Raw genomic sequence first — 19,348 nt, 5'->3', positions numbered from 1 at the left:
TCTACTGAAGCGTGAAGTAACCTAACCTTTCAGTGTACTCCAACCCTTCCTGCTGCATCATTTAAGGGAGAAACTATCCTTGTTATGTGACCTGTAGCTCCAGAACCCACTGAGATAATGGTAAAGAGTGCTCGTCATTGCAGAATTGCAAAATCTTCGTTCTGCAAGCAAATTGTACCACTGAGGGTGTTAAATGGAAAGTTCACCCAAAAATGAAAATTCTGGGTTAATTTACTCACCTCATGTTGTTCAAACCAGTATGACTGTAGTTCTAATGCTGAACACAAAAGGAAAAAAAATTATGAATATTCTGGTCCAACTTTTCAATTCAATGGAAGTTGATAGGAAGTTGATAGGTCTTCTACAGTAGACATACAATAGTTTTTGGTGAAAAACAACCTGAAATGTAGAGAAGTTTGTTCAATGTTGGCACGTGTGTTCACATTAGAACTTGCATTGATTTAAGCGCTAAACATTGGATTTTCAATACAATGACAGTGAATAGTGACTCACTTTCAAGCTTAAAATCACTCGGAAATATCAAAAAGGTAGTACATGCGACTTGTGCCTCATATTCCAAATCTTCTGAAGGCAAACAATAGGTTTTGGTAAGAAACAACACATAATTTAAGTAATTTTTCAGTGAAAACCTTGACATTTTTTGCACGTTCATGAGTGTAATGACAGAAGCTTGTTCACATTAGGCATTCATATTCACACAAGAACTGGAGTTGCTTTTAGCACTAAACAAGGTAAGATCTCTTATGAACACACTCATGCACCCATTTTTTCCCCTAAACATAAAAAATATACTGTGTCATAATTGTATTCAAATATTTCGATTTAACCAATTCATTAACATAAAGCTGCATTCACACTGCCAGCGACATCGTGCGAGACAGCAACACGATCCTATTCATTTTCAGTGAGAGCACAGCGACTTCCAGCAACATGAGCTGCCGCGGCCACTGGCGACGGAGATCGCCGTGGAGAGCAACAAGACAAGTTGAGAAAATGTAAACTTTATGCAAATGCCAAGCGTCATTCACGAGCGACTGCCAATGAGAGCGAAGACAGCAGAGCTTACGTCATCTGTCTCCTGGCAGACTGGGAACGAGTGCATGCAAGACAGAGAAGTTTCAGCATCGTGAGGGATTTTTACTGTTCTATATAATTTGTCTGTAACCACATGCATGGATATAATAAAACAATGCGTGGAAAAGCGTGTCAGAAACGGTCTGCATTCCGAGTGAGTTTGATTCATTCATTCATGATAGATTGATTGTCTTATTAATGATTTAATACACTGAACACTGCTGCACATTTTATAAAACACTCTACACTGCAGAATGTACAATTTTAGTGACAAGAGAACTGATTCCTTGTCAAACTGTAATATCTTAATTTAACCAGTATTAGATCTCATCTGTGATCAAATTTTTTAACTCTATTACCAGACATGCAGTCCTCCAATACCGTTACAGCGACAAACAGTAGGAACGCCCACTAGCGACACAGATCACAGAGTCTAGCAACACCAAGCCACAAAGTCACAGGCAGTGTGAACGCAGCTTAAGTTCTTAATTTGAAAAATTAGATTGAGTATATATTACCTCCTGCCCATAAAATTAAATCATCAACTGGGTTTTTTCTGGGTCAGAAATGGTCTTCGTGGTGGCTGACATACAGGGGTGCGTTTCCCGAGCAACGACGTAACACTGCTTAACCACCATAGTACGATGCATCATTGGAGAAATGAACTAGCTAGTCACGACTGTCTCCCGGATCTGTAGTAACAATGTCGCACATCCATCGTTAGAACCAAGTTAGGTTAACAACATAAAGCTGTCGTTAATGACCTTATGCAGTAGGTGGATAATAATACTAGGAGGGGCAGTGGTGGCTCAGCGGTTAAGGCTCTGGGTTACTGATCAGAAGGTTGGGGGTTCAAGCCCCAGCACTGCCAAGATGCCACTGTTGGGCCCTTGAGCAAGGCCCTTGACCCTGTCTGCTCCAGGGGCGCCATATCATGGCTGACCCTGCACTCTGACCCCAGCTTAGCTGGGATATGTGGAAAAAAGAATTTCACTGTATATGTGCAAATGTATAATGTGTGATAAATAAATTAATAATTAATTATAATTAATTATTATTATAATTATAATTAATTATAACTTCCCGAGAAATTAAATTATAATAGCTCATTTACACGTACATCAGAAAGACGTTTAATGTGAGAAAGCTGCTGAAGACACAAAATTGGTGTGCACAGTGTAATGAGACCGATGAATTGGGCTGCAATAGATTTGTTTCCCTCTACATCAGACTTCGGGGTTCCCCCGATTCACAAACCAACATGCGCACTCAAATGGGCACGTTCCATTCAGAAGAGATCATCCCTATGCACTATTCCCTGTCTTAAGTCTTTACCATCCACTGTGAGAGCAGGAGAGGGCTGAAAGATGTGGGGCTCCAAAATGACAGTAATTTAGAACTCACTTTTTAAGCCATTTTTATTGAAAATTGAGTTTGAAGCTGTCTATTATGATTGTTCTCCCTCCCTTCAGAGGCTGATTTATCCCGTTTGGAACACAACCAAAAACACCACTTGTGCATTAACATGGACACAGAAGCCGTGTTCTCCAACAGAAACTGCTTAGTCTTTAATCCCTTAAACGTCTGCATTCATGTTTAAATTGTTTCAGAATGCCACTTTCTGCAAAACCGTGCAGAAGTCTTTTTTTTATTTTTTTTATGCATGTAAACGTGATCAAAGTCTTGAAAGAATGAAAGATGTATATGGAAGAAAAGATATAGAAGCCTCAGCGAAGTCAAATCATCCACAAATCAAACTAACATGAACTATGCTTCTAACCACAGTTAAAGAGCTGTAGTTCCAACCACACAACTTTGCGATACTTTTGCGAATATTCATTCGAAAGACGGTTTTGGGAATCACCAAATCGTTGAACTATGTTGGTAACGATGGAATTTATGACCATAGTTGGCTAATAATGCTTTTGGGAAACGCACCCCAGGTTCATCACGATGCAGATTTAAAATTAGTTTTTTGTTTTTTACTTAATTGCAATTAATATTTAAGATATGTTGTTGCATTTCATGTTTGTAATGAATATTTATTTTTGATCATCTGAGCGTCTAGAAACTTCTGAATTCAAAATAGTTCAAACTAACTTAACACCTTATTTCTATTGGGCTTGTTAAAATATTCATGAGTTAACCACTTTACTGATTTGGGACTGTGCTTCTATAGTAAATATGTTTGTTTCTTCTCCATAACAGATATTGCTTTTCTTTTATCAGACCCTTAATGATTTAGGAATCATTGTGATAGGAATATCTGAAGCCAAACCAGGTCAGTTTGTTTCCTAATATCAAACATCATTAGAACAGGAAATATATTACAACATTACACATGACTTTCTTCATAATTTATAAAGGTCCAGACTTTTAATCTTCATTGTAGCTTACTTTCCCTCGTGTTTACCATAGTTAAGACCTTGGATTGCTCCTCTGTTGTTAGTTAGGTAGTCTTTCTAAAAAAAAAAATAAAAAAAAACGTTTATCTGTTATGAAAAAATAATAGCCTAAACACATTTAAAAACGTAACTTTTTTGAAACAGCTGCCACAGTTGTAATGAAAAAAATCTGTTAAAGTTCACTGTGATAAATTTTAGCAAGGGTGTTTGAGTAGATGGGAAAAGTCTTGTAAATGATGCTGGTGCTGGTGTTTTCTCTTTCCCTCGTCAGTGCTGTTCACAATGCTGTTTGAAATGGTTGAATTGCTCCATAGTGCTTTATTCTCATGTACAATTCAAATGGGTCGCAAGAGGTTTGTTTTGCTCCATGATATTGAGGGAAGCCCAGTTTAATCCTGTTACTGGAGTTCGCATATCGAGCAAAGCCGGTTGACTCGCACGCACGTTCTCCAGTATACAGTAGTAGGATAGAGAAGAGCGCATAACTTGCACGAGAGATTTTCGTGGATTGCGTGACATGCACTTCATACCAGCCTTCAATTACCCCGTGCACATCCACGTACCACATGACAAGCATATTTAGTGCTTATTCATCCTGCTTTCTGCACTTTATATCATAAAATTTGCTTCGGCGGCCTGAAATTTCACTTCGGTTGCCAGCTAAACAAAACCTGGGAAAAACCTGATCAAGTCATATTTTGTGATTATTATTATAGGCTTCACATATAATATTTAGAACTATATCAGAACAAAGTTCAGGGGCATTTTCTGCCCCTACATTTTAGATTTCAGGGGCAATTTTGCCTTGAGCCCCCTTAATCTCTGAGCCTGGTCCCTATCAACTGTCACTGTATTGAAAAGACGTTCGGAATATTTACCCTAAATTTGTCCTTTTATGTTCATCATAAGAAAGAAAGTAATTTTGGTTTGGAACAACAAGAGGGTGAGTAAATTATAAATAAATAAATTATTATAATAGGTAAACTGTTGCTTTACTGGGCATTCTGCTTACTGAGGTTTGAGAACAAATATGAGAAGAACAGATCTTCAATATCCGGAAGGGTGCAAAACCTTTATTTGTGGCAATACAAAAGCACATGTTCAGTTTCAGATCTATAACTGGGAGTAACACATGGCTGCAAACAGGAAGGAACCTCGTTATGGAGATGAAACAGCCTGTTTGCCCCTGGTGATGTTATCAGTTAAGTGCTGTCTCTCCGGTGAGAGATGACTGCAAGGTTGCAGCTGGCGTGTAGGCTGCACCAGCTTGACTGATTCAAGAGTGCTGACTCTTGCTGAGGAGATTCACAATGAGGCTTGAAAGAAGTGCCATCATTGTCGCCCCTTTGGACTTGGAGTTTAGTTGCATGGCATTTTGTGGTTATCTTTGCATTGACGCCTTGAGCCAGAGTCTAAAAGGGACATTCTTCAAGTCCAAACTCTTGCTAGCGTGATACTCCTTGCAACATCACAATCTTTCTCTTTCTCTTTTCTCAAATTCAGTAGGGATTCACTTTCGATCTTATCCCCCTATTAAGTTGGTTCCAGTGTGTTTTCTGTGATAGTGTCCTCAGCACTGTTCTGATGTAGTCAGGCAGAGCGTGTGATTAGGGATCCCCTGAGTCGGGAGTCCAGAACATCTGCTGCATGTCATCAGTGCGCCTCCTCCCAACATTCATTTGATTCCTCACGGTGACTTGGCCTTTCAGGTTAACATCCCCTGCTGGTCCTACAACGGCATTCCGACTGCAGTAGTTTCTGGCACAGCCATCATTCCAGCATTTTCCTGCTATTAGAGCGGGGAGTCCTCATTGTAAATCTGCTTTGTGGATTTATCAGAGTGTCTGTGCAGAGAGCTCGCCCCCACGCTCCAACAAATTAGAGTAAATGCCACTGATCAATATGGAAGAAATACTGGTTACAGACAGGTGTGCAGTTTTCCATTTGCGATGTCAATAGCACAGACAGTGATGTAGCCATCAAAGGATTCGCTCGCCCTTGTTCCCCAAAGAGTTGGATACATTAACTTTGGCATGAGTTGTTTGCACTGTGAGGGAAAAATGCCGTGGTGAAAGGAGGCTCTACAACATCTCAAGATGCAGTCTGTGATTTGCCTACTGCAGATGTTAATAGAATTGTAATGAACCAGTGCATTGGTTGTAATGGGCTATTTGCCTGCTATGCCTAAGCAGGGCTTGTAGTATTGCAAGGCAGTGGTTATTGGTACCTATCTGCACATTTAAATTGTTTTGTAAAAATAGAAAGGAAATGGCACAAGAACAGGTTCCGTAATGGTATGCATGGAGTGTACCCTCCACGGACTGTGATGATGCATTTTCTTGGAGAAGAAAAGAACAACTTATTTTGCTTATAAAGAAGCATGCAATAATGGACAATGAGGCAGAAATCTGAACTAAACTTTCTTAACTTAAAGTGCATGTGTGTTTCCTCAGTCACACGCCCCGTGTCTGTTTCAAGAGTGTGCGTGAAATCTGATACGGCCTCTGTAACACGCTGGGTGTTTGTCATTATCATATAGTCATTATAATTGATTATTAAATTCCGTAATTGTGCATCAAATTTTCAGCTTAATAACAATGCATTTTTACACCACTACATACTATTGTTAAGCATAAAAAAAAAAAAAAAAACTAATTTAACCGTGGCTACACCGCTATGCCATTTGAGGGGCACCTCAGCAAAAGGGCAGGGGCTCAAGCGGCACCCCTTTTGCATGTGCCTGACAGTAACTATAATTCAACTATGGAATTTGTAGTAAAACCATAACCATAAAATGTACCATGGTTTTTCTACAGTAACCTTAGTTTAGTCCTGATGTTTGTGGTAAAACCATTGTATCCTAATAATACTGGAATGCCAAAACTTTGGTAATTACATTCATAATCATTCAGCCCCAAAAAAAGTTTTACTAAAGTAATACCATGGTTAATTTGTGAAGCATCTACCATGGTTTTTTGAAACAGTGGTTCTTACCACCAAAAAAAAAAAAAAAAAAAAAATGAATGGTTTCTGTGGGTTAACTTTAGTGAAATCATGATTGTTTCGTAAGAGCGGGTTTTCTTTTTTTTTTTTGGGTGGTGGAAACCATTGTTTTAAAATCATTGTACTTGTACTACAAATTAGCAACAGTTTTACTGTAGTACAACTGTTGTTACCATGGTTTTTTGGCATATAATAGTTTTTTTTATTAGCATAGTTTTGGTTTTCCTCTATTACTGTGATTTTACTATGAATATCATGGTAAAAACATGGTTACTATAGTAAAACCATGGTTAATTTTCATAAGGGATGTATGAAGCTATTGCTTTTTTGAGGGAATGCAGACTATTGCGATGGAATTATTTCTGAAAATAAACTCACTCACTGTCCTTTAAGTGGCTCTGTAGTAATGTGATATATTTTTCAGTGAAACAGGATTTTCAGAACATCTCTATCAACAACCCCCCCCCCCCTTTACCTTTTTAGGAAAGTCATAAAAACATAATAGTGGATTTTTTGTTTTTCTGTTGGAGCAAGTAGAAGCGTGAAAATAATATTCTCTATTGTCTCCCATTTACCTCTGTTTGCCAGCAGCTACATTTACCCTGCTATAGTTTACTTCCGTGTTCCAAACCCGGATATGTGAAAAGGTTGCATTGCACGCAATATTCTTTCCTCTGTGATTTCATCCATCTTAAGTGTCAAAGCTGGGTATGTTCTCTGCGCATTGTCTTAATTTTATGGTTCTGTGGCGAGCTGACAAGTTTAATTATGTCATAGTCCAGATAAAGAGCAAAGGGTGCATTTGGCACCTCACAGTGTTTACTGTCATGCTTCAGGGGTGAGGCAAATGTCATTCATGGCCTTCAGCACTTGAAGCCATGCATTCAAAGGTTGAACAGGCCTCTGGGGTGTGAAGTTAACATCTCAATTAGTAATGATGCATCACGTTCTACTTCATTTTCATGGCTCCGAGCTATGGAACCAGCTCCCCGTGACCAGCAATGCTAACATACTGAGCCAATCTTTAATATGAGCGGGGCTCTTCTATTAGCCTCAATAATACTCTACTCTTACGCCAATCTAATAAGGTTAAAGAGCCGTGAGATTGCTAGCACTTAGCTTGATATACTGTAACAATGCATTAAGCTCTTCATCTAAACTCCGACATGGCCTGTCATGAGAACAAGCTCCCCGTCTGTTGAACAACTTAAAAGGATAGTTCACCAAAAAATAAAAATTCTGTCATCATTTACTCATCCTCATGTCGTTCCTATCCCATATGTTTTTTTGTGTGTGTTTTTTTTTTTGTGGAACACAAAGGAAGATTTTAGGCAGAGGGTCAGGGACTGAGGCTAACATGTATCATCAACCACTCACACCTGTATATTCTTAAGAAGAATTTGATAAAGGATTGATAGAGGGTTTTGCTCTACTTATAGAGATTTATTTTATTCCAAACTGCATAGGAACACCTACAGGACCATTTACCTCATCTACCATCATCAGAACTGAGGTGTAAGAAGTTATTTGACAGCACTGTTTAGGAACACACTGCTGAGCTGAACTTGAATGTCTCCACTCACCCAGATAGAGTAAAAACCGAGAAAGCAGCAGCCCGATCGAACTTATCGCTTTTGCCCTTGACACGCAGAGGCTGCCCAGCTCGATTGTCTTCTCTCCCTTAGAGGAAAAACTACACTGAACTATCTGACAGTTCACCCAAAACCTCACAGCATCTTAGCCATTCTTTAAAGGGATAGTTCTCCCCAAAATAGTAAAAATCACTTACTCAACATTACATTGTTCCAAACCTCTATGACTTTTTTCTGTGGAACACAAAATGAGATGTTAGGCAGTATGTTATTCTGAGTCAGTATTAATTTTCACACAGTTTTTTTATTTTATTAAAAAATATATTTTGACAGAGATGTCCTTTAATATTTCAGCATGTTATATTCTTCAGGCATACATTTTAGTTGACGATAATGTGCAAAATGGCAAAAACAAGTATTAAACGGTTACAGACCAAAGGTTTAACAAATATTCAGATATTTAAATAAACGTGTAATATCACGTTTATGTTGATTAATTTCACGTATATAGGATGCGTTTGAGGAAAGTTCATTGTACAGGTGTTAAGCTCTTTCAGCTAATCAGCTCAAGTGAGGAAACATACTATGACTGGATTATTTGAATCAGTTCTTTCTACATTTTATTTAAATAAATAAACAGTGTTAACGCACTAATATCTCGCAGTATAATTATTCTCATCATATTTTCGTCGAAAGTGCTTTAATTAAAACCACTTGAGTATAGTCATGATTTGTCTTTTTTTGTCTAGTCTTCATTATTGTTGACCAAAAAAAAAAAAAAAAAACTTTGGCAAAAAACATTTTCATCAGTAAATTCAAACTGATGAGATTAACACTTTTTTCTTGACTGAGGCTGTCAATTCCGCCTAACGTTCCCTTTGGTGCTCCACGGAAGAAAACTCAAACAAGTTTGGAACAACATGAGGATGAGTAAATGAAAACAGAATTTTATTTTTTAGATGATCTCTCCCTTTAAGGAGGCATCCCATTGTGCAGATACAGTAGAGTCCCTGCTGTATCTCTTTCATCGAACCCCTTCCACTCTTTCCCCTATTAATCATCAACTTGCTTCATTTTTTAACAAGCCACCTCGTCCAGTTACAACCCCTCACCGATTTCCTCTGCCTCTGTCACTCTCCTGGTTACAGTCTTGAACTCTGCCAACAGACTCAGTTTGACTCCAGCGTTACTGTCAATCTCCCTCAGGCCATGACCAGGGTGTATGTTCAGGGTTGAGAGTCTGCAGTAGAATGCTGGAATTCATTCTCGGCTGACGTAAGTGCTCTCATGAATGCAGCGGAGCACGGTGGTGTGTATTTGCCAACTCGGGAGCTGCATTTCTTCAAACATGCAGATGATTTCACTCGAGTTGCTCGTAAAGGTTGGTGCACTTGAGGGTGAGAGCCACTGGAAATGCATTTCTCAAAACTCAAGCACTCTGTATTCACTTAGCAGACACTAATGGCCCCCTGATAGGAATCATCTACTTTATTCATGGGTGTTGAGGCATTACTGGGAAAAACATAATTCAAAGAAAAGCATAAGATAGAGCATGTATTCTTTTTGGCACCCATATTAACAGTAGTTACACTGCATGTGTGAACTACTGGGAATTTTATTAAGGGACATCTGTTATGCTTTATGCAAGTTAAACACAGTGACAGGCACACAATGGCACTTTCTATTTAGTAAATCTTTTGATTCAAGCGGTTTGGGTGCCTTACCGTGTGAATTAAGTATCATTGTCATGTAAATGTGATACCCCTCTTTATGTAAATTACTTTTCATGATAATCAAGCTTGTAATAATCAGCAATGTTCCACTCCTGATAAACTTTTTATAACTTTTAGCCATCATGAATAGAAATAGCTAATGCAGTAACTCAGAAATCTCTTTCTGTACACAGCAGAAACGTCTTTGTGACAGCAAAACACGAGCCGCCTCGAGACACTCAAGCCCCAGAGATGCAGTATGTATGATTCCATCTTTAAATAATACCTTTTTCTGTTCTCTCTCACTCTCTTTTTCTCTCAGATGTATCAGGAGGATTTGGGGTGGCCCATGGTGCTCAGGGAGAACGTGGGGTTTTGAGCTCTGTGCTTAGGGACTTGATGAAACCTGGAGACGAGAACCTGCGTGAGATGAACAAAAAACTGCAGAACATGCTGGAAGAGCAACTGACGAAGAACATGCATCTACAGAAGGTAAAGGGAAGGAAAGAGCAGCCGTTTGGGATAGGGAAAACAAACCAATAATCTATTTAGGCTACTTAGCCTTCATTTGAAAGGTGATTAGTTGGCCCGGATGGAATCTGTGCCCACAGTGGAGATTTACTAAGAATTCAAACTTCCCTCGTTTATTAAAACTCCTTGGTTTTCATTACAATTACGGTGCTTTTAAGTCTGCACGGTATTGATATTCCTTAAACATTCTGGATAGGGTTTCTTCTAAACCCCTAACCCAAAATATTCAACTTCTGCAATTCATTCATTCCAATTCGCTTAAAGTGACTAATTTCTGTTTTAGGTGTGGTATCTGTTTTTGGTTTTTGTGAACTTGTTTAAATAAAGAAAAAAATAAATAACACAGATTTGCATTTATAGAATATCCACTATTCAAAAATCTACTTTGCAAAAATACTAATTTGTGATTGCCCTGTCTTAAATGCATCTGTTTAACCATCTATAGCTGCCTTACACTTAAAGGGATAGTTCACCCAAAAATTAAAATTCTCTCATTATTTACTCCCCCTCACAATATCCCAGGTGTGTATGACGTTCTTTCTTCACCAGAACACACTTGAAGAAAAATCTAAAAATATCTTAGCTCAGTAGGTCCTTAAAATGCAAGTGAATGGAGATTTCTCTTTTGAAGCTCAAAATCACAGACAGTCAGCATAAACATCATCGACACGACTCCAGATGTTAAATTAATGTCTTCTAAAGCGATACGGTCACTTTTGGTGCAAAAAAAGATCAATATTTAAGTACTTTTTTTAACTATAATCCAATGCTTCGGGTAAGTTTCACGAGGGTGGAGTCCAAGTGGTCTCTCTTGTGACGTATTCGTGTTGCCACGATACAGATGTAATCTCACGTTCTCCACTCAGTTGTCAAGGATAAGCACACAAACGCACCATTGTGAGTAAAGAAACATAAATACAGATCTAAACCAAAACCAACCAAGCTACTGTAAAGCGTTCCTCCTCCTCACTTGTAAACAGCGCTGTTTGTCCAGCTGTGACTCACATGAGTCAATTCTCGCTTTTCAAGTGCCAATGCGATTACGTCACATGCGCATACCACTGCTGACGCATGATTTAGAGTTAAAAAAAAGTACTTAAATATTTATCTTTTTTGCACCAAAAGTGATCGTGTCGCTTTAGAAGACATTAATTTAACAGCTGGTGTCATATGGATGAAGTTTATGCTGACTGTCTGTGATTTTTGGAGCTTTAAAAGAGAAATCACCATTCACTTGCATTTTAAAGACCTACCGAGCGAAGATATTTTTCTGTTTTTCTTCAAATGTGTTCTGGTGTAGAAAGAAAGTCATACACACATGGGATATCATGAGGGTGAGTAAATAATTAGAGAATTTTCATTTTTGGGTGAACTGTCCCTTTAAAAGATGTTGCTCTGTGTGCTGATTCTCATGCACAGCAGAAAGAAATCAAGACACATGACATGTTATGACATTTTCAAAGTGGCTCCGATGTGCCCTTTTTTATTTATTCAAAACCAAAGCCTTAAACCTAAGCATACCTAAAATTCGAACACTATTCAAGCACTGATTCAGTAAATGCAAATTTAGTTGCATTTTGAAAGAGGTTTCAGCAGTTTTGCTTAAAGATATAAATATCTTGCTCTAGCCCTCTCAGCTTTATTTAAATGAATAGTTCACCCATAAATGAAAATTAATTTACTCCCTCAAACCTATTTAACTTACTTTCTTCTGCAGAACACAAAAAGAAATATTTGAAAGAATGTTGCAGTCGCTGAATTTCATATAATAGCAATTGATAGTGACTCACTTTTAAGCTTAAAAATATACCAGAAAGCGTCTTAAAAGTAGTCCACAAGGATAATATTCCAAGTCTTCTGTAGGCATACGATCACATTGTATGATGAACGGATTAAAATTTAAGTCGTTATTCACTTTCAAATCAAATTATCGATCAACTTATGTACCGCATATAGAGCACAAATTAAATATGGTGACGCATCAGTAACATCAAACCTCACTGGTTCTTGCACGTCTCGTGATCAAACCAATGAGAACCAGTGAGGTGTGATGTTATTGAGGCGTTGCAATATTTGATTTGGGCTCGGTACATTTTGGTCCGTTCATCATACAAAGTGATTATTATATGCATGAACTACTTTTATTAAACTTAAAGCTTAAAGGTGAGTTACTATCAATTGCTATTGTATGGAAATCAGTGATTTCAACATTCTTTAAAATATATACTTTTGTGTTTCACAGAAGAAAGTGAGTCATATGGATTTCGAACGAAATGAAGGTGAATAAATGATGACAGAATTTCCATTTTGGGTGAACTATTCATAACACATTCATTCTACAGAATTCCACAGATTGTTCACCACAATTAGTACAAAAAATGCTAAAAAAAAGATTGCTTATTCCACGCGAGTCTTATCTTTAACCCTTAGACATGTCCTTGGCATATCCTTGATCGTTTCGAAAAGTTAAACTCACATTTGAAGCTTCATGCACAATAAACATCTGATTTGTATTGAGCAATGACTCATCCTGGTGAGTGGAGGTGAACTGACCATAAAGACAGCACTGACTCTTTACAGAGCTGCCGTTTTCCACTCTTACGGAGGAAGATCAGGTGGCTGCCGTTGCACTCACAGTGTGATCATCGATGCATGTGTGTGTAGGTGGCTTGTTGTCATGCAGTCCTGAGACTCCATTGAGAAGTCTTATTCATCAGGAGCCAGAGGGTGGGTGTGTTTTTAAAGCAAAAAGGTTTCAGGAATAGAAAGTGCACATGAGGCAACCTTCAGTGTGATGTGTTTGATGGGATTACAGCATCACACAGATTGACTAATGACAATTAACCTCTCACACCCCTCTTGATATTTTCAGAGCCACACAACGTTAATGGAAGGTTCATTCCCGCAGCAAAGATTCCCTCTAACCTCACTGTCTACCTTCATTTACTCACCCTCATGATTTTTTTTAATCCCATATGACTTTTTTTTTGTTGCTTTGAATCACAAAATGAGATGTTAGGCAGAATGTTAACCTCAGTTACCATTTACTTTTATTGAATCTTTTTTTTTTTTCCCATATAATAAAAGTGAATGTTGACTGAGACTAACATCCTGCCTACATCTTCTTTTGTGTTCCACGGAAGAAAAAAGTAATACAGCAAAAAAGTAATATAAAAAGTAAAAAAAATAATAATAATACAACAATTGATGAAATTGATGATAGAATTTTCAAGTTTGAACTATCCCTTAACACACAGTGGCTTTAAATTAATTTTATTTTAGAACTGATTAAATAAAGCGCTGCATTTGGGTCTCACCCAGGCCACAAAACCGATTGGAGCAGCTCCAATGGAAACGTATCTTCATCTCTGTGAGTTACCGGAACCCCAAATATATATATAAAAAACAACAAAAAAAAAACACTCCACACAAGAGACAAGGGTGCGTGTGTTCAGTGCAGAGTAGCTATCACAATATACACTCACCGACCATTTTATTAGGTACACCTACATATTCATGTGATTGTCTAATCAGCCAATCATGTGGCAGCAGTACAATGCATAAAACCATTCAAATACGGGTCAGGAGCTTCAGTAAATATTCAATCAACCATCAGAATGGGGAAAAAATTTGATCTCGGTGGTTTAGTCCGTGGCATGATTGTTGTTACCAGATTGGCTGGTTTGAGTATTTCTGTAACTGCTGATTTCCTGGGATTTTCACGCACAACAGTTTCTAGATTTGACTCAGAATGGTGCCAAAAAAAAAAAACATCCGTTGAGCGGCAGTTCTGTGGACAGAAATGCCTTGTTGATGAGAGAGGTCAACGGAGAATGGCCTAGTGACTAGCTCAAGCTGACAGAAAAGCTACGGTAACTCAGATAACCACTTTGTACAATTGTAGTGAGCAGAAAAGCATCTCAGAATGCACAACACGTCGAAACTTGAGGCGAATGGGTACAAAAGGAGACGACCACGTCTGGTTCAACTTCTGTCAGCCAAGAACAGAAAGCTGAGGCAATAGTTTGTATCCTAGAGTTAGACTAATGGACTTGACAGACAAAATATAATTTGTAAATAGCAATAAATGTAATTATTGAAGATTGTCTTGTATTACTTTGGCTTTATTATAATAAAATATATTATTATTCTCTGTTGACCTCTCTCATCAACAAGGCGTTTCCGTCCACAGAACTGCCGCTCACTAGATGTTTTTTTTGGCACCATTCTGAGTAAACTCTATAGACTGTTACAAGTGAAAATACCAGGAGATCCGCAGTTACAGAAATACTCAAACCAGACCATCTGGCACCAACAATCATGCCATGGCCAAAATCACTGAGATCACATTTTTTCCCCATTCTGATGGTTGATGTGAACATTAACTGTAGATCTTGACCCATATCGGCATGATTTTATGCATTGCACTTCTGCCACACGATTGGCTGATTAGATAATCGCATGAATAAGTAGGCGTACAGGTGTACCTAATAAAGTGGTTGGTGAGTGTATGTCGAGACTAGTTGTCCATTCTATTCACACAGCACAGAATTACTGAACTCAATCTCGAAATGTGGACGTGAGTCCTTATCATTCAAGAAAGTTATAATCGAGCTACAGTGGGTATTGCATAGTTGAGCTACAGTCTTCGTCTGTCTGTCCAAGTATACAGAACATGACATAATGCATAATCAAAGGGAAAGAATGACATCAAATATGCCTGGTTAAATGCGTGCCATTCTGTCTTTCGGAGCATGTGTAGAGCACCAAGGCCAATTGTGGTCCGATAATCACATTATCTAGGTCTGTTAGTCCGACTTGTCAAAATTGGAGTGGTATGTTGGGAGACTAAAGCGTTTATGTGGCATTTTTAATAAGACTAATTATTGTTTTAATTTGACTGAAATCGAACTTTTAAAATGCATGGACACGTTCTGTGGGAACATAACCATATTTAGAACTCCAAAACAGGACTAACAACATTCTGCTTCTTTAGGTCTATCCCAATAAAAAAATTCTATTTTTCAGGCTTGTCCTGCTAATGTGCATTCATGTTTTCAAGTTGACTGACAGGCACTGTCTGTATCTAAAAGGTGATTGGCTCTTTTACTTGTAAGGCGAGACTTCCTTTCCTACATTCACCATATTGGGCGTTCCAATTTTTCCATCTTCGTCTAAACAGTCTTTGATGTAGCCGGTATGAATGTATGTTTACTTGTTACTGCATGCAAGGAATGTAAAAAAAAAAAATCTACTCTTGCGTGTACATGAATACAATTCTTACTGAGGTGGGGTTTGATCCATTGGAGTCAGTCTGAATCTTTGACGGAGAGCTACGTGTGTGGGGGGGGTGTTGGTGCCCAGGGGGAGTTGTAGGTTACACAAACAACCCTCTATAACCTTGGCATAGGCTAACGATGCAAACTAAGACCAAGGTGGAGTGACAGTTTGTCAGTGAAAAAGTTGCATTGCAGTGAACATTCTAAATTCATGTCTTTTAATATCTACAGAAGCATTTAAAGGGTCAAGGATGAATGTTTGCTTTGTATATTTATATAAAACAGATAGTTCTGGCTTTTAAATCTTATTTGATCAGCCACATTTTGAAATAGCTTATATTCATACACCTGTGGCTGCACAGAGTTGAATTCTATATTAACGCACCAAGTTGCTTGACAGCAGCATCTAGCCTGGAGTTAGACTAGGGGACTTGATGGATGAAATATAATTTGTAATTATTGAAGACTGTCTTGTATTCCTTTGACTATATTATTATTATTATTTTATTTGATAATTTATGACATAAATATATGTAATAATTTTATTAATACAATATTATTTAACATTATTAATTAATGTAATATAAATTATATTATGTTACATCATGATGAATGTTTTGCCTCCTTCATGCTTTGAATTACAGGCGCCTAGCCTAAATGCAGAATGCACAGCATGAATATTTGCAGGTTGAGTTCTCATGGCTTGTGGATGGTGTTTGATATACAGCAACACAATGGAAAACAATCTGCAGGCTGCTAAAACAGTTAGCCCAAATGATGTGTCGAGCTCATTAACATCCGATTAAGCACTCGTTTCTCTTGCAGACAAGATGAAAAAATCTGAAGCTACTTTAATGTGGATGAACTCGATCTAACATGTTCACAAACCTCCTTTCTGTTGCCTCTCTCTAATGATTCACATCACTTCACGAAACTTCATCGTTGTCAAGTACAACTGTGTTTTAAATGTCCTACCCAAATGTCGAGTTTCAAGATGAAATACGTCAACACAGGACAGAAAACTGTGCCCATCTAGCGAATTCTGGGGGGGGGGGTCTTTAAATTTATATAATGCTGATGCCACTTTGCTCCTCAAATTAATTAATGAATTTTAATAATTGAATGAATTTTTAATTTTCATTTGATCTCTGGAGTGGTGTAAAGATCCCTGCAGCAGAACAGGCCATCAGTGCTGACTTAAAGGGACAGTTCACCCAAAAATGACTCAACCTCATGCCATCCCAGATGTGTATGACTTTCTTTCTTCTGCTGAACACTAACACATTTTTTTTTTAGAAGTATATCTCAGATCTGTACAATGCAAGTGAATGATGATCAGACATTTGTAGCTCCAAAAATCACATAACGGAAACATAGAAGTAATCCATAAGACTCCAGTGTTTAAATTCATATCTTCAGAAGCAAAATAATGCTAGTGCTGTGTTTCCCACAGGATTTTGTGAGACTGTGGTGGGTGGATCTCAGACCCTCTAGGGAGGTACGGGAGCATGCTCCCCCGTAACAATATTTTGTACATTTTAAAGTTAAATGCATCAATTTGGTGCACTTTGAGGCTAGATCTATGAAGGACTTTGTGCTCTTTTAAACAATTTGGTGCTCTAGTAATAATCATAAACACATTGGTTTGTATAGATATGAATGGTGATGACATGGCAAAAAAGTCACACCCACAAAGCATGAGACGGAGTTAAAACAGTAGCGTTACTTCAGCTTCATTAGTTAACATTATAAACAGCCTAACGTTATACATGATGAGCCAACTTTCTCAGATGCTGAAAATTGTTATGTTGTCAGAGCCGCTGGTAATAACATTAATGTTAGATAATTAGCTAACATTAGCTAGCTAGATATAACGTTACATACGTTATACAATGTTTTTCACAACAAGCAGCATTTTCAGCGAGGAGACTGACAGCTAACGTCATTACCTAACTTAGCTAATGTTAGATTAATGTTAATTTTCAATGATAACTTCTGCAGTAACATTATTTGTTTGCTGTCGTACATTGATAATCAGTCCCACCAGGATTTCGCGGCACTTTTTCCTGATTTTTGCGGTCCAAAATTACTGAATTTGCTGCAGATTTTCTAAAATTTTTAGATACACTTTTTGGCATTTTTGGGGGTTGTTTTGCAGTGAAAACTCACAAATCATCATTATATACATCTGTAATTGTGTTAATTACATTGTAAATGCAATTACATGTAAATATTTTAATGCATAATAACTGAATATGCAGTTTGTAAGCAAAAAAATAAAACAAATAACACAAAAATACCATGCATTTAGGTGAAACCTGTAGGTACTGAAAAACCCTTAATTATTTTTGTATTAAAATGTTCTGCCTCAGAAAGTGCAAGAAAACTTATCTAAGGTTAAGGTAAACTAAAAAAACAAATGAGGATTCAATAATTAGGCCTGTTGCCATTATTACATTGTCTGATATTTAAATCTGGTATATGACCATATACGAACAAATACAATTAGAGTTCATGTATTTGAGCATTTATGTAAGTGTTTGTAAGTGTAAGTGTTTAAAAAAAAATTACATATATGAAAATTGCCATTTTCATCATATTGTCATATATATTGCATATATCTATATAAGTGACCTTTTTATACCAGTAAAAAACATTTATGAACATTTACTTTCAGCATATGTGTTCAGCATAAATTGCCATTTTCAGATTCGTAGCCTATGAATCACTTCAAATTCGAATAAAATTTTACTACACAACTCATGGGGTTTTTAAGTGAATGTTAGGTATTCTTTGTATAAATGCAGGTTTTCATGTCTCATTTCGCAGCACTCAGGGTGACGATTAAACACTAGCCGTGATGTATGTGCTGTCTGCGGTCCCGTGAAAGTTTAGACTAGGATTTTGATAGTGAAAGCACAACGTGGAGGAGATGAGGCGGAGATGCTTACACTGTTACTATGGAGATGATACAAAGGCAGCTGTGCATTTGGATATGTTGTGACTGCAACAAGCTTTTCAAGTATTTGTTTTCCGCTGTCAAACATGAAGGAAAGCGATGGAACTGACTGGGATTGAGAAATGCTTTGCCTAAGCAAAGGCGCAAAACACAACGTTAGAGATCTTTTATATTATTATGAGAAGTGTACAAATATTTTCGGTTCATTATGAAACTGTGGTGGGCCGCCACAGTCAAGGTAATTAATGGGAAACACTGGTTGTGGGTGAGAAACAGATCGATATTTAAATCCTTTTTTTACTCTAAATCTCCACTTTTACTTTTACATCTGAAAGTCACATGTGGTTCCTGTTTAGTTTCACTTTCACATCTGAAAGTTAAAGTGGAGATTTACAGTAAAAAAGACTAATATTGATCAGTTTCTCACCAACACCTATTACATTGCTTCTGAAGATATGGATTTAAACACTGGAGTTTGTTTCCTGTATGTGATTTTTGGAGCTACAAAGGTTTGATCACCATTCACTTGCATTGTATGGACCTACAGAGCTGAGATATTCTTCTAAAAATCTTTGTTTGTGTTCTGCAGAAGAAAGAAAATAATACACATCTGGGATGGCATGAGGGTGAGTAAATGAAAAGAGAACTATCCGCTTAATGCCGACTGCTTTGCCAGAACTACAGAACAAAATGACGGTTATCTACTGTTGTGGATTTAAGACGTCTTTCTAATCCAGCTATACCAGCATGCAACTTCCTCATGAATATTTAC

The 19,348-nt window shown here is 37.6% G+C and overlaps 1 protein-coding gene across 3 annotated transcripts in view; it reads left to right on the top strand.

Annotated features, from left to right (window-relative positions):
* LOC127423922 (GRIP1-associated protein 1-like) overlaps positions 1–19,348 on the top strand; it is a 78,430-nt gene that overhangs the window by 51,603 nt on the left and 7,479 nt on the right. For all 3 annotated transcript variants that reach the window (XM_051668614.1, XM_051668613.1, XM_051668612.1), the window contains one exon: positions 10,130–10,299. In XM_051668614.1, the coding sequence (XP_051524574.1) occupies positions 10,130–10,299 (170 nt within the window). The remainder of the gene's footprint in view (positions 1–10,129; positions 10,300–19,348) is intronic.

Source organism: Myxocyprinus asiaticus, chromosome 33, assembly GCF_019703515.2.
Source record: "Myxocyprinus asiaticus isolate MX2 ecotype Aquarium Trade chromosome 33, UBuf_Myxa_2, whole genome shotgun sequence".
NCBI lineage: Eukaryota > Metazoa > Chordata > Actinopteri > Cypriniformes > Catostomidae > Myxocyprinus > Myxocyprinus asiaticus.
The sequence above is the reverse complement of the archived record's forward strand: the minus strand, read 5'-3'. Positions and strand labels throughout refer to the sequence as shown.